This window comes from Scylla paramamosain, chromosome 16 (genome assembly GCF_035594125.1).
Source record: "Scylla paramamosain isolate STU-SP2022 chromosome 16, ASM3559412v1, whole genome shotgun sequence".
Classification (NCBI taxonomy): Eukaryota; Metazoa; Arthropoda; class Malacostraca; order Decapoda; family Portunidae; genus Scylla; species Scylla paramamosain.
The window spans coordinates 344,218-366,500 of NC_087166.1; the positions used below are offsets into that span (position 1 = coordinate 344,218).

Below are 22,283 nucleotides of genomic sequence, written 5' to 3' on the forward strand. Positions count from 1 at the left end.
CGTAATAAGGCTTCACGTCACACTATACTGCTGTCTATTACGTGGTTAGGATTCGAGTTTTCGCTGAGTTAACTTCACGGTTCATGATCTGGCCAAGTTGTGCCGCACCAGCTTATCTGATTGCCTCTACTTCATCATGTGCTTGTTATTGCTGTCTTGTGGGGTGTTCAGTCCGTCTGGGTGCTTGTGATATTTTGCTTGTTGTTGTTGTTGTTGTTGTTATTGTTGTTGTTGTTGTTATTATTATTACTATTATTATTATTATTACCATCATCATCATCATCATTATCATCATCATCATCATCATTATAGTTATAGAGTGGGAAGCTTATCCATGCGTCAAAAGATCACTCGTGTCTGCCTGCCTTGGTCTGAACGCTGTGAAAAATAAGACAAGCATTTTGGCATGGGCAGACCACCTTGTGCTCCTCAACTTTATCCGATAAAGAAGAAAATTTGCATATAACCTGATTTTATTTTTATTCGTATTTATTTAGGTGACGTACAGGTTCAGTTAGAAATGATAATAGATTTGTGTAACGTTGATCTACGGGACGTTGTACTATTACTCTTTCTATTTGAATCACGGCGTGTGTTGCCATCGTGAAATTGTTTTGCAGTCCCTGGCGTCACTTCTGGCCCGAGCTACACTTTATGGAGAGTGACATTAGCACAGTTTTTCAGCCATCCATATTTCCTCTTTGCGTTAACAGTCGGAAACAAAACGCCTGTATGTGCATTAAAAAATTCAAACCTATTTGTTTTCGTGTTGACAGATACGCAAATTCGCTCAGACAGGTCAACACACCAAATGTCTCTGAAGATTGTTAATGGAATAAGAAGAGAACATCAAAGGTAGGAATCATAGTGAGCAATACTATCTTCATTTTCTTAATTTTTTCCAGTGTTTTGTCAATCTTTCCTTTCATCTCAGGGGAAGAATGTCAAATCGTTAAAATATACCACGACATGTCCATACCACATCTTCCCTACACCACTAACCCCGCCAGTTCACAAGATATACCACTACATGTCCATTCCGCATCTTCCCTACACCTTTAACCCCTCTAGTTCACAAAATATACCACGACATGTCCATTCCGCATCTTCCCTACACCTTTAACCCCTCCAGTTCACAAAATATACCACCACATGTCCATTCCGCATCTTCCCTACACCTCTAACCCCGCCAGTTCACAAGATATACCACTACATGTCCATTCCGCATCTTCCCTACACCATTAACCCCGCCAATTCACAAGATATACCACCACATGTCCATTCCGCATCTTCCCTACACCATTAACCCCGCCAGTTCACAAGATGTACCACTACATGTCTATGCCGCATCTTCCCTACACCACTAACCCCGCCAGTTCACAAGATATACCACTACATGTCCATTCCGCATCTTCGCTACACCTTTAACCCATCCAGTTCACAAAATATACCACGACATGTCCATTCCACATCTTCCCTACACCTTTAACCCCTCCAGTTCACAAAATATACCACCACATGTCCATTCCGCATCTTCCCTACACCACTAACCCCGCCAGTTCACAAGATATACCACTACATGTCCATTCCGCATCTTCCCTACACCACTAACCATGCCAGTTCACAAGATATACCACTACATGTCCATTCCGCATCTTCCCTACACCATTAACCCCGCCAGTTCACAAGATATACCACTACATGTCCATTCCGCATCTTCCCTACACCTTTAACCCATCCAGTTCACAAAATATACCACGACATGTCCATTCCACATCTTCCCTACACCACTAACCCCGCCAGTTCACAAGATATACCACTACATGTCCATTCCGCATCTTCCCTACACCATTAACCCCGCCAGTTCACAAGATATACCACTACATGTCCATTCCGCATCTTCCCTACACCATTAACCCCGCCAGTTCACAAGATATACCACTACATGTCTATGCCGCATCTTCCCTACACCACTAACCCCGCCAGTTCACAAGATATACCACTACATGTCCATTCCGCATCTTCCCTACACCATTAACCCCGCCAGTTCACAAGATATACCACTACATGTCCATTCCGCATCTTCCCTACACCATTAACCCCGCCAGTTCACAAGATATACCACTACATGTCTATGCCGCATCTTCCCTACACCCTTAATCCCACCAATTCACAAAATACTTACTTATGTCCGAGTTCGTGGGCAATGGTGTAGGATATCTGCAAGCCTGTGTCCTCGTTGACGTTACATGAGCGCAGCGGCTGACACATGCCTGCGATCTCCGACACCCCGAGCGTGGCACACCAGTCCGAGACGCGGCTACATATGTTGTACCTGGCGAGAGACAGTACATGTGAGGGCCAGCGAGCATAGCACCGCCAATGACAGTGGGAGGAAAAACAAAGAAACAAGGAAAAGAAAAGAAAAAAAAAAGAATGTATATGAAAACGACTAGGCAACCTTTGTTTTTCTTGGTGAGAGAGAGAGAGAGAGAGAGAGAGAGAGAGAGAGAGAGAGAGAGAGAGAGAGAGAGAGAGAGAGAGATGAAGGAAGCAAGGAACAGGGTGCAGGTACGAATTTTAATAAGAAAAAAACAAACAACATAAACTAGTCATATATAAGGAGAAAATCAACTTACACATTAATTTACAGTATACTTCTGACGCACCAAATGTAAGATCAGACGTGATGGGAGGCATGAGGGAAGAAGAGGGATGTGTTACAGCATTCATGGTTAGATTAGATAAAACGTAATAAGTGTAAGAAGCGAGTAAGGTTAAGGAGTACCTGGGATGAAGATAGGATGATGGGAATGAGTGGTAGGTAGGGTTTGGTAAGTGAGGCAAAAGATTGGTGAGAGGAGGATGTGTGAGAGTGGAGATGGACAGTGTTAGATTAGTAGTGGGAGGTGATATGCTAGACAGACGTAAGTGCTGCGAAAAAAAAGAGGAAATAATAGAGAAAGAGGATGTGTGTGAGAGTGGAGAGTTAGATAGTGTTAGTTAGAGATGTAACAGTGAAACACGAATACTGTGGACAAATGGGAAAGAAGAACAGAAAACGAGGGAATCTATAAAGGACAGTGACAAAGCAGAAGATCTCAACGCAGAGAAAACTGATGAAACCACGAGGAAAGAAACAAGCATATAGGAGGAAAGTGTGTAAAGTAAAGTAAAAAAATAAAGGTTAATATGATGGTGGACACGAGAAAGGACAGTGGAGACCGTGGTGGTGGAGAAGGAGGAACGAGGGTAGGTGGTGGAGTGTGGTAGAAGGAGTGGAGGGCAAAGCTTGAGTGTGGTGGAAGAACTAGTGCTGGATTGTGGAAAACTATTAGTGGAGTGATGAAAGAGTGTGGAGCAGTGAAGATGAGTGGTGGTGGAGCGCTGTGGACGAGGTGGAAAGTGGCTGAGTGGAGTGTTACCTGGTAAGGAGGACAGCCACGTCATGGTGGTGAGGGTGCGTCTCGTTCCCTGGGTTGATCATCTGTTGCCACTGACAGAAGCTCCTGAGGGTGTCGTCTGCATTGTGGCTGATCTCGAGGGCCTGATGGAGATGTGGAAGATAGGGGGTCAGTCTCTCTCTCTCTCTCTCTCTCTCTCTCTGGTGACGACAGCAGAGCAACACAATGGAACAGGTACAAACAGATAGGCAAGGGAGACAAGAACCTGTTAGTGGGGTGGAGGAAGACCAGACAAGGGAGACGAGGGAGCAGAAGAGATATGAGGTGGAGCAAGACTAAAGGGTACATTGTGAGGTGACGGGAGGGCTTGGGAGCAAAGAATACACTAGAAGGAGAGTACATGAACTAGAACAACTTAAGGGGATGAGACAAAAGAGCAGGGAAAGGTAGATGTGAGATAGAGTGAGACAGAAGGACACATTGGGGTCGTGTGGTAGGTGGGACAGTCTTATTCCCATCCTAACACATCACCCACGTCAGGAAATGTTCCCCTGTCGTCATTTTCCCCTCAGTTTCGATAGCATTGTGTTATGGTAATGCTGCTGTTAACTGTTTAGGTTAGGTTAGATTAGTTAGGTTAGGTTGGGCTGGTTTAGGTTAATAGTTAGATATGAATAGTAGAGTAGAAAAGTGTCTGGAAGAAGAAAGCTGAAGGGAAAAATGCTTACAGGGAAAATATTCGTTGGGGAAAATGTCAAGTGGAGAAAATGTCCACTGAAGGAAAAAAAAAGGTGGTGGGGAAACATCCTGGGGGAAAATGTTCATGGGAAAAAAGATCCAGGGATAAGAGATGAGAGGGAAAAAGATCTACGGGGAGAATGACCTGGGTTCGGGTAAGCTGGGAACCCACCTCGTGCTGGTCGTCCTCCAGCAGGATGATCCTCACCACGTAGATGTTGACAGCGTTGCCGATGCTCGCGTCATGAAACACGCTGGAGACCTGGAAGAGTGGCAGGACCCTTGTAATGCCCCTGCCAGAATGTGCCATCGCCTTGCTTAGGCTCACACAGGTCGTAAGTAGTTTTTATACATTCTTAATTATTTTCAGGTAATGTGATCAGACGATTTGACGTAGAAAAAGCGATTGAATTTGAATTTCGGATTATTTTTCGTTTCTTTTTCTTTTCCTTCTTTTATGTTCGGGGTCTTCTTTTATTTTAGATTAAAGAGTTACTTTTCCTGGATATTTTCTGCTCTTTGCTTACTTATTTATACTTGTATTTATTTATTTATGTATCTATTACTGATTTATTTATTATTTTACCTAATTTTCACTCATATGGGTCGTGGTAACAAATTCTTCGAGAAATCGTGAGCCGAGACTCGTTACTTTCGCGTGTGTGTCCTGCAGCTCCTTACTTAGCAGACTGTCATTCTTATTCATCAGGATGCGATACCTGAGGGCATAGGAACATGATAAAACTGGTTCCCTCGGTCACTGATAGTCTCTGTATTCGTGTGGTAGGCAGCAGTCGTCATAACTTTGGAATTTCACGCCAGATGCAAAACAAAAGTAAATACAAGGAGGAAGAATAAGCACCATAATGATAAATTTGACTGGTAGGTGGGACTCATAATTTTTAAATGTCGCGCCAGTACTCCCTCTGGCATCTTGTGGCTCGCTGCGTCACTCGTCACAGTGTTTACATTCCGCGTGAAAGACACACGCACAAGGCAGGTTCCTGGCAAATTACCTGAATTCTTCTTATTATTACTCTTTTCTTTGTAGGTGACTCTACATTACAGTCACCATCATAATAATGCACCAATAGCTGACACTGAGAAGTGAGGACATGTCTTCTGCGGTACAATACAGTAATGGCGTGTACTGGTGTGAGTGGCCGGCCCTGTCTTGCCGGGAGCTATTACTACAGATGCTTTGGTAGTGTGCGTGATAAATGACTGGCGTTGTTTTGGTAGCAGTGTTTAGTGTGGATATAACAGTCACAAGGCGGCGCAGTGTTCTGGGGTGCGGGGCAATTCACAGGCCGTGGAATGCCTCCTCTGTATGCATTTGTGTACAGCCAACTTGGTCAGTCCTCAAGCCTGGCGGTCACGTGAGTGCCCCGCTCAGGCCACCAGCTGCTGAATCCTGGGCCGCGCGTTGTGGAGGCTGTTGTGCTTGTGGGGATTGGGAAATGCGTCTTATTATAGTACTGCAGGACGAAATGAATAGCAATGCAGGATTCCATGATACAGTAAAACATTATTGTTGATGTAGTAGTAGTAGTAGTAGTAGTAGTAGTAGTAGTAATAGTAATAGTAGTAGTAGTAGTAGTAGTAGTAGTAGTAGTAGTAGTAGTAGTTGTTGTTGTTGTTGTTGTTGTTGTTGTCCTACATACTTGGTCCTTAGTTAGGTATCTCCACATGTTTCATTTCATAATTCTGTGATATTTTCATAGAACTTAAGGAAAACTAAAGGAACAGATAAAAACAAGTTGTACGTAAAGAATCAGAGATGGCAGGCGATGTCTCGTTCATCTCGTCACCAGTTTTCGTCCCGTGTCTTCAGCCATCGTCCACAAGATCGCATCGCAAGTCCACCACACGTGGGATAGTTTATGTGCACGTCATTCATCTTTTTATATGTTACTGACAGATTCCCGCGTGGATCTGTCGTCTTGTAATAGTTTTGTTATTCTGTTACTCTCCGATGTGTTTGGTACAGTTTATTTCACATTTCTTTATTAACATATTCACCTAGTAATCTCTCGTTTTGATTGCGCACTTTACAATCACTGTCATGATCCCAGTGATCTGTCTTTTAATTATGTACGAATTCAACTCACTGACAAATTCACATCATCATTTCACAACAGCGTGTAACTTTCATACAATTTTTGGTAATTTGTCTTTTAGTTACGCACGTATTTCACTCACACATTCATATTCCCTAACCTGTCTCTTATGTTATTCCTCAGATAGTGCCTAGATGGAGCGGCGCCCTCCCTCCAGCAGCGCCCCGTCAGGCTGCTACTCACCATGTTCATGACGGTGAGGATGTAGGTAGTCAGGTCCTCGTTCGAGTAGTAGTCCACCATCTTCTTGTCCGCCACCACCGTCACCGTCCACATTTCTCTCCAGGCTCACACTCCTCTTCCTCCGCCTCCTCCTCCTTCTCGCCTCACTGGTCTCTGCCTTCTCCTGCTCGGTCTCCCACATGGAACGGGCGTGGATGGCGCGCTCGTAGGAATCTGACAATAGAACACAGGAGTTGCGAGTCAGTCATGAGAGAGAGAGAGAGAGAGAGAGAGAGAGAGAGAGAGAGAGAGAGATGAGAGAGAGAGAGAGGTTTATTTACAAGGGAATCAGTGACGTAATGAGATGGAACATAAATTCTTCGCACACTTTCACGAGATAGTTATGTCTCTTTTGCCTCCTCCTCCTCCTCCTCCTCCTCCTCCTCCTCCTCCTCCTCCTCCTCCTCCTCCTCCCTCCTCCTCCTCCTCCTCCTCTTCCTCCTCCATGCCGCTTTCCCCCATCCGTCTTGGAGATTCACATTAAGAGCCAGAATTTGGTGTCATTATGCGGTCCTAAGTCCATCACTCATCAAGAAGAGAAGGAGGGACGAGTGGGGCAGGGCGCTGGGCGGGGAAGAGGCGTGGGTGACAATTATTTCAGTCCCCTAAACATATTGAACTTGTGCTGGGAAGATTTATGAGTCACTGGTCTGTGTGTGTGTGTGTGTGTGTGTGTGTGTGTGTGTGTGTGTGTGTGTGTGTGTGTGTGTGTGTGTGTGTGTGTGTGTGTAACCAGTTACCAGTTTAGCATTTGTTTTTTGCTTCTTTAATGGAGTGCAAAGTAATCGTTTTTTTTATTATGTATTTATGTGTTTATGTATTTCTGCTCCATATTGATTTTTTTAGTATACTGTATATCATAAAATTTGTGGTTAATATACAGTTTGAGTCTGAATCGTGTGTGTGTGTGTGTGTGTGTGTGTGTGTGTGTGTGTGTGTGTGTGTGTGTGTGTTTGTGTGTTTACCGTACGCATATTTTCACAGGATTGAGTCAAGATCGTAATGTTGCGCCATTTAAATATCAAGTAACCATAATTTTTCTTTAGACTCCTCTGTAAGGTTTCCACGTACCGCTTCCTCCGAGTCACTGGTTTATTAATAAGAAAACTGTAATTACCGCATAACCTTGACTCTTCTTCTTAAACTTCTCGCTGCGTCCTGACAGCCTCGACTCACTCACTCACTCACACACGGATCTTCTCCAATTTCTTTTCTTTTTTTCTCTCTCGTTTCTCATTTGCGCTCCATAATTATGTATCTTCTTTTCTGTCTTTTTTTTTCTAATTTGGTTAAGTGTGTGTGTGTGTGTGTGATGATATATGTATGCATTGGACATCTCCCTCTCCTCCTCCTCCTCCTCCTCCTCCTCCTCCTCCTCCTCCTCCTCCTCCTCCTCGCCTATCAAGTACTCATGTCACAAATAAGTAAGCAATGTCGATAATGAGTCTCTCTCCTCTCTCTCTCTCTCTCTCTCTCTCTCTCTCTCTCTCTCTCTCTCTCTCTCCTCTCTCTCCTCTCTCTCTCTCTCTCTCTCTCTCTCTCCCCAGTGGTACTCGCCCTTCAAAGCACCACTCGTCCATTCCAGCACCACTCTTACCTCCACCTCCCACTCTCCCAGTCCCCTCTCATCCCTCATGCTGCTCCCTCTAATTCCACCTTGTCCCTCTCCTTTATCATTCAAGCCCTGCCCATCTATTTCCTCGCTCCTACACGTCCCTCTAAAGCCCAAGTCATCCCCTCTCTCTCTTTTATTCATACATCCTCTCTATCAGCATTATTTTTTACAGATACGTCGCCTTCCTCCTCTTCCTCTTCCTCTTCCCTTCCCAGACACGGTCCAGAAACGAGTATTAGGTCATCCTTATAACTTACGCCAAAATGTTTGTTTGTGGCTCTCTCTCTCTCTCTCTCTCCTCTCTCTCTCTCTCTCTCTCTCTCTTCCTCTCTCTCTCTCCTCTCTCTCTCTCTGAAGCGGCACGAGAAGACGGATATTTTTTTTTCCCCTGGTTTGTTTGCCTAGTTCTTAGTGACCCTCTAATTATGTTGATAAGAGATACTTCCCACCACTTCTCTCTCTCTCTCTCTCTCTCTCTCCTCTCTCTCTCTCTCTCTTTCTCTCTCCTCTCTTCTCTCTCTCTCTCTCTCTCTCGTCAGTTTGTGTGTCTGTCCGTTCCTTGTCTGTGTGTGTATATCTGTCCATCCGTGTGTGTGTCAGTCAGTCAGTCAGTCTCTCTCTCTCTCTCTCTCTCTCTCTCTCTCTCTCTCTCTCTCTCTCTCTCTCTCTCCTCTCTCTCTCTCTCTCTCTCTCTCTCTCCGCCACGCCCACTGATCGGCCCCGTCCCCTGAGTGTTCCCTGTCTGCCTGTCTGGTCTGTGTTGTGACGTGCCTGTCTGCCTCGGTTGGGGACTCTTGAGTGACTGGAGGGGAGTGACAGACTAAAGGACCTTGTTTGTCTTCTATGCCTCTCCTTCCCCACGTTTCTTAAACCCATACATTTTTTTTTATTTTTTATACTGTAGTTAGTTTGTTTATGCCATAGTCGGTGTATTGATCCTCTTCACTGCGATATACGAACATAAGAACGTATGAAAATAAGAAGCTTCAAAAAGTCATGCCTTCACGTGGCAGTCCCTGTATAAAACATATCTATCTCCTTCCATCTATCTATCTACTTCTACCTCTCTGTTTGCTTCCACTTATCTGTCTACTTCCACGTCTCTACTTCCACCTCTCTGTCTACTTCCACCAATCATCCTCTTCCATGAATCTGTCTAGTAGTCTTTCAAATCGCCCTCAAGACTCGGCACTGACAACCTGAATACTGAGTCTATTTCATTCAACTGCCTCTATATTTATTTAAGAACCAATTCCTTCCTCTTTTTTAATTCTAACATTTTTTTAAAGTTTAAACCCATTATTTCTTGTTCTGTTATGGATTAATGGTCCTGAGAATTTTGTTCGTCACCCTTGTTATATACTTTACAAGAGGGCAGTAGCTCATAACATTAATAGCAATGAAATCTTTATAAGCATCGACAATAAATTAAAAAAGGGAATTAAAGGTATAGATTTAACCCTTTCTAACCTGTATAAAATTTGGAGGTGACTGCAGAACAAGGAGAAACGCCCCCTCGTGGTTAACAATTAAGGAAAACGACGAAATAGCAGAGAAAGTGTACAATTAGGGAGTATATTGGAATCAAACTGTGCAGTATGACGTAATGTTGGTCGTTTGAAATTGCTATCCTTCGTAATATTTTCATTTTTTTCTTCCTTTTTTTTTTTTTACAGTAGTTAGTGTATTAATGGCGTATATGTAAGCCGAACAGTCTAATAAGGGGCAAAGTTATGTTATTTGTAATCACTTTTCACCTCTTGCAATATTTTCCTGTTTGTTTCCTGATTGCATTTCGTATTTCATTTTTTTCTCCCCTCATTTGCTCATCCCTTCCGTTCTCCCTTCCTCCTTCCATCACTAACTGCTTCTTACCTTCATCCTTTCCTTGCCTCTCTCTATGTCTCCTACTCCTTCCATCCTTACGTTTCTCCGTTTTCCCTCTTATTTCTTTCTTCTTTCATGTTTAACTAGTTCCTTTCCTTTTTTTTCCAATTCTCTTATTCCCTCCTTCTTTCATGTTAAACTGTATTTCCTCCTTTCCTTTTTTTTTTATCAGTTAATTCTTTCTACTAAATGTTTACCTCATCATGCCATTAATATCCCTTTACAAAGTTTTGGCGTCTATTTATTCATCTATCTACTTACAAGTTCATTTATTCATTCATTGGCTCTTTAATCTTATATATTTATTCAAGCGTCTTCACGTTTATTTCTCACGCTGATAATATTAAACTATCGGAGAGTTAATGAACCCCTCTCTCTCTCTCTCTCTCTCTCTCTCTCTCTCTCTCTCTCTCTCTCTCTCTCTCTCTCTCACGTCCGGGAAAGACAGTGTTAACAAACAAATAGTACTATGGTCTGCCAGACTCAAACACTCAGGGGTCGAACTCTCTCTCTCTCTCTCTCTCTCTCTCTCTCTCTCTCTCTCTCTCTCTCTCTCTCTCTCTCTCTCTCTCTCTCTCTCTCTCTCTCTCGCATTTAGAAGAGGAGGAGGAGAAAGAGCAGAAGGATAAGGAAGAAAAGAGGAAGAGCAGGAGGTGGAGGTGGAGGAAGATGAGAAAGAGGAGGAGGAGGAGGAGATAAGAAGGAAAATGAAAACAAAAGAGAAACGGAGAAAAAAAAGAAAGAGAACAAGGAAAAATGAAAGGAAGGAAGGAAGGAAGGAAGGAAGGAAGATGAAAACTATAAGATTGAGAGAGAGAGAGAGAGAGAGAGAGAGAGAGAGAGAGAGAGAGAGAGAGAGAGAGAGAGATGCACTTTTTTTTTCCTCTGTCAGACAGCGGCATGCAAATCTGAGCAGGAAGGCAAGTTCATGTTAGGAAGACAAAAGGTGTGTAGTTAGCACATTCAGTGCCATCTGGGAGTCCTAATACGGAGAGAGAGAGAGAGAGAGAGAGAGAGAGAGAGAGAGAGAGAGAGAGAGAGAGAGAGAGAGAGAGAGAATGTGGTATACAGATGCCTTATATTAATACGTACCGCAAACATGAAGACGAATGCCAGAGAGAGAGAGAGAGAGAGAGAGAGAGAGAGAGAGAGAGAGAGAGAGAGAGATTAAATGGGCTGGATGGATGTTAACACTTGCGATCAGCGTTAAAAATACTCCTCACTGCATACTGAGAGAGAGAGAGAGAGAGAGAGAGAGAGAGAGAGAGAGAGAGAGAGAGAGAGAGAGAGAGAGAGAGAGTACTACTGTAACTAAAGACCAGTAGAACTTTTTACCTCCTTGCGGCACTGACCATCTTGGCGCCTGTCTCCTTGCACACCCACTCTTTCCTGCCCTTAGAGAGAGAGAGAGAGAGAGAGAGAGAGAGAGAGAGAGAGAGAGAGAGAGAGAGAGGCATGGTGTTGAAGGACTTTAAATGATGGCTGGTTTTGTTTATCTTTATTTTTGGACACACACACACACACACACACACACACACACACACACACACACACACACACACACACACACACACACACACACACACACACACACACACACACACACACACACACACGTAAACACACGTGAGGAGGAAGTTGAAAAGTTTACGGTTGTTTTGGCGTGGAGGAAAAACTCTCTCTCTCTCTCTCTCTCTCTCTATCTATCTATCTCTCTCTCTCTCTCTCTCTCTCTCTCTCTCTCTCTCTCTCTCTCTCTCTCTCTCTCTCATAAATTCTTCCGCTCTTTCTTTCATTCCATATCTCTTTCAGTCTTTTAATTACATTCCTTTCCTTTCATTATTCCTTCCTCCTTGCTTCTCCTTCTTCCCTTCCCTCTTTCCTGATTTTTCTTTCTTATTCCGTTCTTCCTTCCTTCCTTCCTTCATTTCTGTTTTTTTTTTCTCTATTTTCTTTCCTCACTTCTTTCATACTTTTGTCTTCCTAACTCTTTCTTTCTCTTTTTTCTTTTTTTTTATTTCTTCCCTCATTCATTCATTCTTTCGTTTTCTATCTTTCTAGCCATCCTTTTTCTTCTCGTTCCTTCTTTCCTTCCTTCCTTCCTTCCTTCCTTCCTCACTTCGCTTCCTTTTTCCTTCCTTCTTCCATTTCTCCTTCCTTCCTTCCATCCATTCACCCACCCATCTCTCCACCCCGTCATCCCTTCAAATCTATCTCCTTAATCTACCATCACGACTTTCATCCTTCCATTTAGGAACCAAGAAATCTGATATTAATCTACTTTTGCTATCATATCCTCTTTACTTTCCCCTATAGGACTGTACATGACACTGTCCTTCAACTGCTTCCCTCAGCTTGCTCACCACTACCGTCCTCTTGCCCACACAATAACATCACTAACCTACCCCAATGCTTCGTCCCTGCCTTCCACTCTGCCTCGTCCCTTGCTTTGCCTTGCCAGCCTCACCACTTCTCTCTCCTGCACCCTTCAGATGCCAGCACAAGGGCAGCTACACGAGTTAACTGTACTCATAACATTCTTTTTCTTTCTTTGTTTGTGTCTGTCTGTGTGTGTGTGTGTCGGTTTGTCTGTATTTTGTTTGTCTATCTGTTTGCTTGTCTGTTTGTCTGTCTCTCTCTCTCTCTCTCTCTCTCTCTCTCTCTCTCTCTCTCTCTCTCTCTCTCTCTCTCTCTCTCTCTCTCTCTCTCTCTCTCTCTCTCACTGACGTACCACCTGTCGAATATTCTTTCTCCTTTTCTCATTATCTTTGTTTCTTAATTTCTTTGCAGTCTATTTATTAGTTTCTCCTCATTTATACGTTGAAGGGAAGTTATTGCGCATCATAAATTCTCTCTCTCTCTCTCTCTCTCTCTCTCTCTCTCTCTCTCTCTCTCTCTGGTAAACCTATCTCGGGTGCTGCGGAAATTTGCGGTTGTGTGGTTGTGAAGACCAGCACGCCGGCGCCACCTTTGGTCAGGGCGGTTACGGCAGCAGGAGTAATTTGCAAGCAGTATTCATTGAGGAGCGTACCCGAGGATGCCCCGTGCATAGAGAGAGAGAGAGAGAGAGAGAGAGAGAGAGAGAGAGAGAGAGAGCGAGAGAGAGAGAGAGAGAGAGAGAGAGAGGTGAAAAGGTTAATAATAGGAAGAAATTGTGTGCATTATATGTTTGTTCCTCCTGCAGTGACTGTCATTCGTTTTCTGTTTCAATATTGGAGGGTGTGAAGAGGCTTGTTGATGTTGTTGTTGTTGCTGTTGCTGTTGTTGTTGTTTTGTTTCAGTAGTAACAGTAATTTTTCTTTTCTTCGTTGTTGTTGTTGTTGTTGTTGTTGTTGTTGTTGTTTCATCGTCGTCGTGGTCGTCACTATTTTCCTGCAGTATCAGCAATTCCTACGTAAAAGCGCGGCAGTATGGGCGGCAATCACGCTGGCAGGGGCTGGCAGGGGCGGCAGGGGCGGGAGGGGCGGGGCGGCAATATCTGTGCTGCACTAAAGGCTTTAAAATGTTTAAAGAAAAATATTGCGGGAGGGCGTTCGATTGGGTGGAGGGAGGAGGGCGCTGAGGGGCTGAAACCACCTCCACGGCCGCCACTTCCACTCTCAGGAGTAACAGTGGTGGTGGTGGTGGTAGTTGTAGTAGTGGTAGTTGTAGTAGTAGTAGTAGTAGTAGTAGTAGTAGTAGTAGTAGTAGTAGTATAAAATCATACGTTTCACAAATGCAAATGTCCTTAGAATAAGTAACCTGTTGAATCTGTATTGTAACGAGATGACAGTGCACTCCTGTTAATATATCTAATAATGTCCCGCTGTTTGAGGAAAGAGGATTGACGCCTTGGACAGGGTGGCAGGAACTGTGGGAGGAGGAGGAGGAGGAGGAGGAGGAAGAAGAGGAAGAGGAGGCTGGTGAAGGCGCGATAACCAAACTAATTCCCAGCTGGCCACACTCCCCGCCCGTTCGCCACCCTTGTGTCCGCCCTTCAGGAGCGTCCGTCCTTTGTTCCAGTGTGACAAAGTGACCACAATGTAGTGAATATCAAACACGGGGCCCAAACTAACCACCCCTTTCACCTCAGCACCCGCGGCGAGGCTACAGGCGCCTCATTATAGATTCACCACAAGAGAAGAAGGTGAATTAATTTGATATGTCAAGAGTTTAATGATGCCCTGAACACTTAACTCTCTCACTACTGTGGCTTCTGATCAAACTTAATTAAATGTTGTAGTGCAAGTTTTAGAATCATATCAAGTGACGCCACTCACAGTAAAAGCAGTGATTGAGTAATTTGTACATCTTACTGCTTGTTGTTATGTTTGTGGTCAGTGTGATGGTCAAGGATTATGCTAGTCAAGCTGCAAGGGTCCACCTGTCACCAGCGGCCAAAGCATTCATAACAATAGTAACTTTAATTATACATCTTACACTTGAAATGTTTAGCAACACTTTAATTGCTATGTGCCATGTTCTCCCGAATTTCTAGCTTCTCTTTATGCTCCACAGACACCTCCAACCATTATCCTGGCTTGAAATTGCTAAAACCTATTCTTTTCATACCCTTTTTTTTCTTTCATGTCGATGCTGGTAAAGATTTCATTGCTCTTAGTGCTGTGAAGTGTTGCATATCACAGTGAAAGGGTTACGTCTCTCATCCCCACGTGCGGTGATTGTGAGTGTGGCTGTGCGTACCTCCGTGTGTGTGTGTGTGTGTGTGTGTGGACAAAGAAACAGTAAAAAGATAACAAGGAGACAGCAAAGGACTAGTTAACCCACACAAGTCAGGTCGTGGGCATTTCAAACTATCCATCTGTCATCGTCACCCAAGCTGCTGCTGCTGCTGCTGCTGAGGCCACCTGACGCGAGAGCCCTTAACACGCTGTTGCCAAGTTTGTTCCTCTCATTTACAAAGCTGTGAACCAACCTTTGTGTGTGTGTGTGTGTGTGTGTGTGTGTGTGTGTGTGTGTGTGTGTGATATGGAAAAAGTATTAAATATGAATTGTTTTGGTTTAAGTTGTATTGTGCATCAGGTTTTTTTTTGTCAATAAGCTGCTAACTAACTAAACTAACCAGCCAATTCACTAACTTACTAACTAATGATCTGCGTGAATCTCATAATCAAGGTGAGACGTAATTCCTAGTGTGTGTGTGTGTGTGTGTGTGTGTGGGTCTTGGTGCGTCTCTCTCGCCACCTCTGTGTGTTGGTCGTAGTAATGGTTTGTTTAGGGCCTTGCTCGCCTCGTTTGGCTTCTGTACTGCTTCGGCTTATATAGGTCTCTCTCTCTCTCTCTCTCTCTCTCTCTCTCTCTCTCGTCTGACTCACGGGGTAAAAGTTGTTCCCGCTTTGATCAGCGTGAGGCGCGTCGCTGGTATGTAAGCAAGCTGGTATGTAAGCACAGCCCATCTCGCTTCCATCCCTGACGTGTGTGATGGGTGGCTGCCTGATGAAAGAATAACATTTGCTTCATTCTTGCCGGATGGGTGGAAGTGCACGCGCCTTATTGCTCAAGTTGATCGATACGGAGCACTGAAGTGTAATTAATATTCTTCTCTGTAATGTCTTTGTGTGTGTGTGTGTGTGTGTGTGTGTGTGTGTGTGTGTGTGTGTGTTAGGTTCCTATTTCTTATCGTTTTGGCGTTTCATTTAGACTTTTTTTTAGGGTCTAGACGTTATCAGTCGAGTTTTTACTCTATTTTTCTAATTAATGATATAAACCGCTTGTTGAACCATTACCAGAACCATGGAACTTCTTTAAAAAACTTGTATCTTCCACCACAGCCTGTTAAATGCAGTCGAGGTAAGACGCTGAAACGTTTTGAGAGCACGAAGCTTAACACAATCATCGTCACAAGTCATAAATAAAAAAAAGAAGAAGAAGGGAAACTGCAAGAATCCATCATGCCTACCTAACAGTTTCCATCTATCAGCCTCACCCATAAGTTTGTCTAGTCTTTTAAAGCTCCTTAATGAATCTGCACTAACAACTAAATTACTGAGTCTACCCCGCTCATCTACCACTCTATCTGAGAACCAATGCCTGGAGTAATCATCTGCACTCACTTCTACTGTGCTTAGTGTTCTCAGTCCCTTATCACTCTCCTGATCTGCTGACTGTCTCCATGCGGAACCTGACAGTTGATAGATTCGCAGCACATCAGAGGAATTAGAATTGAGAGACAACGTAAATCACAGCGGGAAAAAATAGAGTGTGGTATGTTGCTTCACTATTGACAATTACTGCACCTCGCCGCGTCGCTTTTACCCACTCACATGTCTCCTCTCTGAAGCACGAGTGAGGGGAAGAGAGGGCGGTGCTCCTGCTGTGTCTGTTACTGGAGGCTGTGTGGGGATGTGAGATGACGATGGTGATGGTGGCTTTGGTAAGGGAGGTGAAGACTGAAGGGGCTGCTACTACTACTACTACTACTACTACTACTACTACTACTACTACTACTACTACTACTACTACTACTACTACTACGGGGTGGGACGGGAAAGGGGAACGGTAGAGGATGGACTGAGGGGGCGCTGTCTCCTCCCGCCGCCTCTGCCTCATCGCCACGCCGCGGGGCCTCCACAGACCGGCTCCTGACGCTCAGACAAGAGGTGGTTCAGATCTTGGGATAAGAGAGTCTGAAGGGTCACTGGTCAACTCCTCCTCCTCCTCCTCCTCCTCCTCCTCATTATCTTATCCACCATTCTTCTGCTTTCCTTTTTCTCTCCTCTTCATCTTCGTTTTCTTTATTCCTTAGTTTCATCTCATTATCTTATCCACCGTGTTCTTTTCTTCCTGTCTTTTATTCCTTTTTCGTCTTTATTATTTTCCTACTTCTCGTCCTACGCTTCATTTTTCTGTCCTCTGTTTTTCTTCCTTATTTTCTTCCCTCTTCTTCCTCGTTCTTCCCGTGTGGTAATTCTTTCGTGATTATTCTGTCTATCATCTTTCTTCATGGTTTTCTCTCTTCTTCGTCCTTTTCCTTTTCCTTCTCCACGATATTCTCCTGTTTTTTTTTCTCTTCTTCCCTCTTCCTCTTTCATTCTGTCCTTTGCTTTTCTTCTCCTCTTCGTCCTTTTCCTCTTCATCCACTGTTATCCACTGTTTTCTCTCTCTTCTCCTTTTCTCTGTCTCTCTCCTCTTCTTCCACCATCATTTTCTACTTTTTTTCTCCCTCTCTTCTTCTCTTCTTCGCCCTTTCCCTCCTCTTCCATCACCATTCATTTATTTTCTTCTCCTCTTCGTCACTCTCCTTCTGGTCCTCCTCCCGGCCACTCCAAGACCCGTACACCACCACCACCATCACCACCACCACCTCACTTCACATCAAGTTGTCAAGGGGTATTGGAAAATAATGTACTCTGACACAGACCCTCTTTGTGTGTGTGTGTGTGTGTGTGTGTGTGTGTGTGTGTGTGTGTGTGTGTGTGTGTGTGAGTGTTTCTTTTAGGGCATGAGTGGGTGTTGGTTTGTGTGTTCATGTGTTTGTGTATTGTTGTTGCGGTGTGTTTGTGATGTGTAAGTGGTGGTCATTGTAAATCATTATGTTTCTAGGAATGAAAATTTTCCTACACACACACACACACACACACACACACACACACACACACACACACACACACACACACACACACACACACACACACACTAGACAGGATGTATACCAGTGAGTTAATACACATATGCGTATTAATTAAAAGCGCATTAGATAATTTATATTGAGTTAGTTAGTCATGCGTGTGTTTTTATTGTAAAAGGCCTCATAAATTCACGTGGGGGACGATTTGAGAGAGAGAGAGAGAGAGAGAGAGAGAGAGAGAGAGAGAGAGAGAGAGAGAGAGAGAGAGAGAGAGAGAGAGAGTCGCATTACGTTCATGACATTGCTTGGTCCTCGTTACAGGATTCTTTCATGAATATTCAGACTGAAATAGATTATTATTGGCGTGTACAAAAATAGCTCTTTGAAACACGCGCCGCATTACGATAACGTCTTTTGGCCACGTTTCCAGAAATATATCTAGTATGTACAGGCAGATTCACATTACATTTATAATAACCGAATTAATCTCATCCCATTATTCACAACATTTATACAATCAGATTTGCTTCATCTATTAAAAGGTAAAAAAGATAAAAAAAAAAAAAATAGGTGGAAGTCGAGCCCCTGAACCAACAAACCGTGGAGCTAAACCGTGGAGCTAAAAGTGACACGTTTATAAGATTATACTGTCAGTCTATTTTATTTTTTTTTTTGTATCATTATATTATATGTATATTTTCTATTTTACTTTTTTATTTATTTATTTTTTTTATTCCCCCTTTATTGTTTATTTTATTTTACATCTTGTGATACTTTCCGCGCGGCGCCTCGCCTCGGCTTGCCACTCCCGGAGCCACCCCCTCAACCCCAATTAGTCCTGGCGTCCTGCTCCTGCTGCCGCTGCTCTTTGCGGTTTTGCCTCTGGCGCCGCCTCTTCCTGGCACTCTTCTCTTTGGCAGACACCTCCTCCGCCCCTGTGCTTCTGTACTTGAAAGTGAAGGACTGGGAGGAAGAGGAGAAAGAAAACTTACGAGAGGAGGAGGAGGAGGAAGAGGAGGAAGAAGAAAAAGAAGAAGGAAAAGAATTTGAGGAGGAGGAACGGGAAGAGGAGGAGGAGTTTGAGGAAGCCTTAGCCTTGTTTTCCTGGGCTTGTCGTGTCCTGTGAGGGTGCTGGCCTCGCAGCGTGGCGTCGTGCCTGGCCCTCTTGTCGGGGTCCGAGAGGGTCTCCGCAGCGCGCTGCAGCAGCTGAAACCTGACGGTGGCGCCCTTGACGTCGTGGGGGTTTTTGTCCGGGTGTGTGACAAGGGCGAGACGGCGGAACTGCTTCTTGATGGTATCCGTAGTGGCGTCCCTCGCCACGCCCAGCACCTCGTAGTAGTCGGCGGCGTGAATCATTCTGCCGCTCTGCTGGAAGGCGCCTGTTGTGATTCCTTGGCTTGTTCAGCGGCCCCTGGTGGCAGGGATCAAGTATATACTTGCCTTTCTCATCTGCCCTCCAAACCTTGGTACTATGACAGTAAAAAAAGAAATTTCACGTTTCTTATCAAATATAGACTTGGCCATCCAACCTGGATCTGAAGTAGCTCCAGCAGCCAATCACAACTTTGATTTCACGCCAATGCTTAGTTGACAGATGGTAAGCACAGAGTCAGTAGGTCACAGACCGGGGTTTATCTTGTGTTTGGGTGTCTGTGCTCTTATGTTCACTACTGCTCATTAGTTCTGTGTCCTTCTCTGCTGAAGCTACGTCAAGGGCGCCACCGTCAGTTCCAACTGCTGCAGCGCGCCGCGGAGACTCTCGGACCGCGACAAGAGGGCCAGGCACGACGCCACGCTGCGGGGCCAGCGCCCTCACAGGCCCAGGAAACCAAGACTAAGGCTTCCTTAAACTCTTCCTCCTCTTCTCACTCCTCCTCCTTAATTTTGTTTTTTCTTCTTCGTCCTCCTCCTCCTTCTCCTCCTCTCGTAAGTTTTCTTTCTCCTCTTCCTCCCAGTCCTTCACTTTTAAGTACAAAAGCACAGGGGCGGAGAAGGTGTCTGCTAAAGAGAGGAGTGCCAGGAAGAGGCGACGCCAGAGGCAGAACCGCAAAGAGCAGCGGCAGTAGGAGCAGGACGCCAGGACCAATAGCGGTTGAGGGAGCGGCTCCGTAAGTGGCAGGCCGAGGCGAGGCGCCGCGCAGAAGGTATCACAAAAAAAAAAAAAAAGGGTGGGGGATGAGGGAGGCCGGAGAGAGAGAGAGAGAGAGAGAGAGAGAGAGAGAGAGAGAGAGAGAGAGAGAGAGAGAGAGAGAGAGAGAGAGATGCGCGCGCACACACACACACACACACACACACACACACACACACACACACACACACACACACACACACACAGACCACCAATGCCAGAGTCAGGCAGAAAGGATAAAAGGATTGGTCAAGGATATACTAGAGGGTCGTGGCCTTAACACCCGCCTGACGAAGGAGTGCGGGGAGGCTCGGGGCTGCGGCAGGTTGGAAGAAAGGAAGAGGAGGGAGAGATGAAGGAAATTAAATAGAGGAAGGAAAGACTGGGAATTAGATGGATGAAGGAAGGAAGAAAGAAAAGAAGGAAGGGAACTAGGCAGATGAAGGAAGGAAGGAAGGAAGGAAGGAAGGAAGGAAGGAAAGAGGAAAGGAAGGAAGGAAAGAAGGAAGGAAGGAAGGAAGGAATGATTGTACGTGTGGTGTAGTCTTGGTAACTGAAAGGTGATAAGCTACTACTACTACTACTACTACTACTACTACTACTACTACTACTACTACTACTACTACTACTACTATTATTACTTCTACTACTAATATTAGTGCTATCATCATTATTGTTGTTAATGTTGCTAGTGTTATATTCCTTTCAATTATGTCACTACTGTTTTCCTCCTCCTCCTCCTCCTCCTCCTCTTTCTAATCCTCCTAATCCTGATTCAGATCTTCCTCTTCAACCACGTCATTATCATCATCAACATTACCATCACCACCATCACCACCACCACCACCACCACCACCACCACCAACAACAACCTTCGTAACCTATCACGTTCACAATACAATTCCTGAGATACCACTACCACCACCACCACCACCACCACGCTCCATTATACCCACCAAATAATCCTCCGTTAGTCCCTTCTGTTCTGTGGTTTCATGCACTTTTCTTACCCGGGCCTTGTGTTGTGTTATCCTTTACTCTCCCCGAGCTTGTACATTTTCCCGCACGTCTGCAAGCCACCCACGGCCTCCAGCTCTCCTCCTTTGCTTGATGATCCAACTGCACCTCGCCCTCTCCTTTTTTTTTTTTCTTAGCTAATCCTTTTTCCTTTATTACCCTGTGCTTTCTTACTGACTAACTGGCTGGGTTATTAACTGACTGACTGACTGACTGACTGGCTGGTTGACTGGCTGACTGGCTAGGTGACTGACTGGCTGACTGGCTAGGTAACTTCATGACTGAGTGACTGACTGCCTGACTGACTGACTGACTGACTAACTGACTAACTGACTGACTAACTGGCTAGGTAACAGAATGACTGACTAACTGACTGACTGGCTAGGTAACTGCGTGACTGACTGACTGACTGACTGACTGCCTAGGTAACTGACTGACTAACTGATTGATTGAATGAATGAATGACTGCTGACTAACTGACTTATCAACTTACTAACTGACTGACTAACTGAACGGCTGAGTAATCGACTAAATTAACTACCTAAAAAACGACTGAACAAACGAACAAATGAATAAATAAGCGAACGAACGAATGAATGAATAAATAAACAAATAAATGAATAAATAAACGAAGGAACAACGAGGAAGCCAACTAAGTCATAAACAAACCTAACCCCAATAAGTGGTGTGTTATCATATACTCTCTCACTCTAATTCTTCTTTATTCACTGCTAAATACTGTCAAGCTTTCCTGCATAACCCAACAGTACGACGGGGACTCAGTAAATCCTGTGTTTGTTGCAGTTTAAGAGCATTCATGTTATTCAGGTTAGTCTCTCCTTCAGTTTATTCCCTCCGCTGCATACGAGGATAATTTCATATATATTGCTACATTATAGTTGGGATTCCTCAGTAAAATGAGAGTTTATTCCAGAGAGAGAGAGAGAATGTAAAGTGGACCTGAGAGTCTTCAAGTGATATAGGGAATATAACAAGGGTGACATAAACAAAATTCTCAGGGGTCAGTAATCAGGATAGGACAAGAAAATATGGAATCATGCTTGAAAAAGTTAGATTTAAAAGAGAGTTAGGAATTGGTCCTCTAATAGAATGCACACTCACCATACCTGCCTAAACATACAAGCCTGCGTATACATAAATTGTAACCCTTAGAAACCCACTCACAATGCCACAGTCTAAGCACACAAGGCAAGGTATTAAATTGTGCACCAAGCGTGGCCCTCCCCTGAGCCAGCCTCGCCATGGCCGGTCCGAATACACAGGTCTGGGTGTGTCTGGACTGTGTGCCATACGTGTGGCGGACGCGGTGCCTCGTGCCCTGCATACACAAAATAAAGGGAGGCGTGGACATTTATACCTGCTTCCTTGTGTGTGTGTGTGTGTGTGTGTGTGTGTGTGTGTGTGTGTGTGTAAGTGTACTGTTCAATGACTCCTGCCAAGTATTCATGGACACGTTTCCTTCTCCCTCCCTCCCAGCCTTCCTTTCTTCCTTCCTTCCTACTCCCCCCCCTCTCTCTCCTAACCTTCCTTCCCTCCTTCCTTCCTCGACACGCCTTCATGCACC

General features: G+C 44.5%; 1 protein-coding gene across 2 annotated transcripts in view; it reads right to left on the reverse strand.

The window, feature by feature from the left end:
* Window positions 1–22,283, reverse strand: part of LOC135107857 (A disintegrin and metalloproteinase with thrombospondin motifs 7-like) — a 57,481-nt gene that overhangs the window by 33,182 nt on the left and 2,016 nt on the right. For both annotated transcript variants that reach the window (XM_064018156.1, XM_064018155.1), the window contains exons 2-5: window positions 6,446–6,658; window positions 4,315–4,404; window positions 3,426–3,547; window positions 2,186–2,335 (exon numbers count right to left, since the gene is read on the reverse strand). In XM_064018156.1, the coding sequence (XP_063874226.1) occupies window positions 2,186–2,335; window positions 3,426–3,547; window positions 4,315–4,404; window positions 6,446–6,538 (455 nt within the window). In that variant the 5' untranslated portion in view covers window positions 6,539–6,658. The remainder of the gene's footprint in view (window positions 1–2,185; window positions 2,336–3,425; window positions 3,548–4,314; window positions 4,405–6,445; window positions 6,659–22,283) is intronic.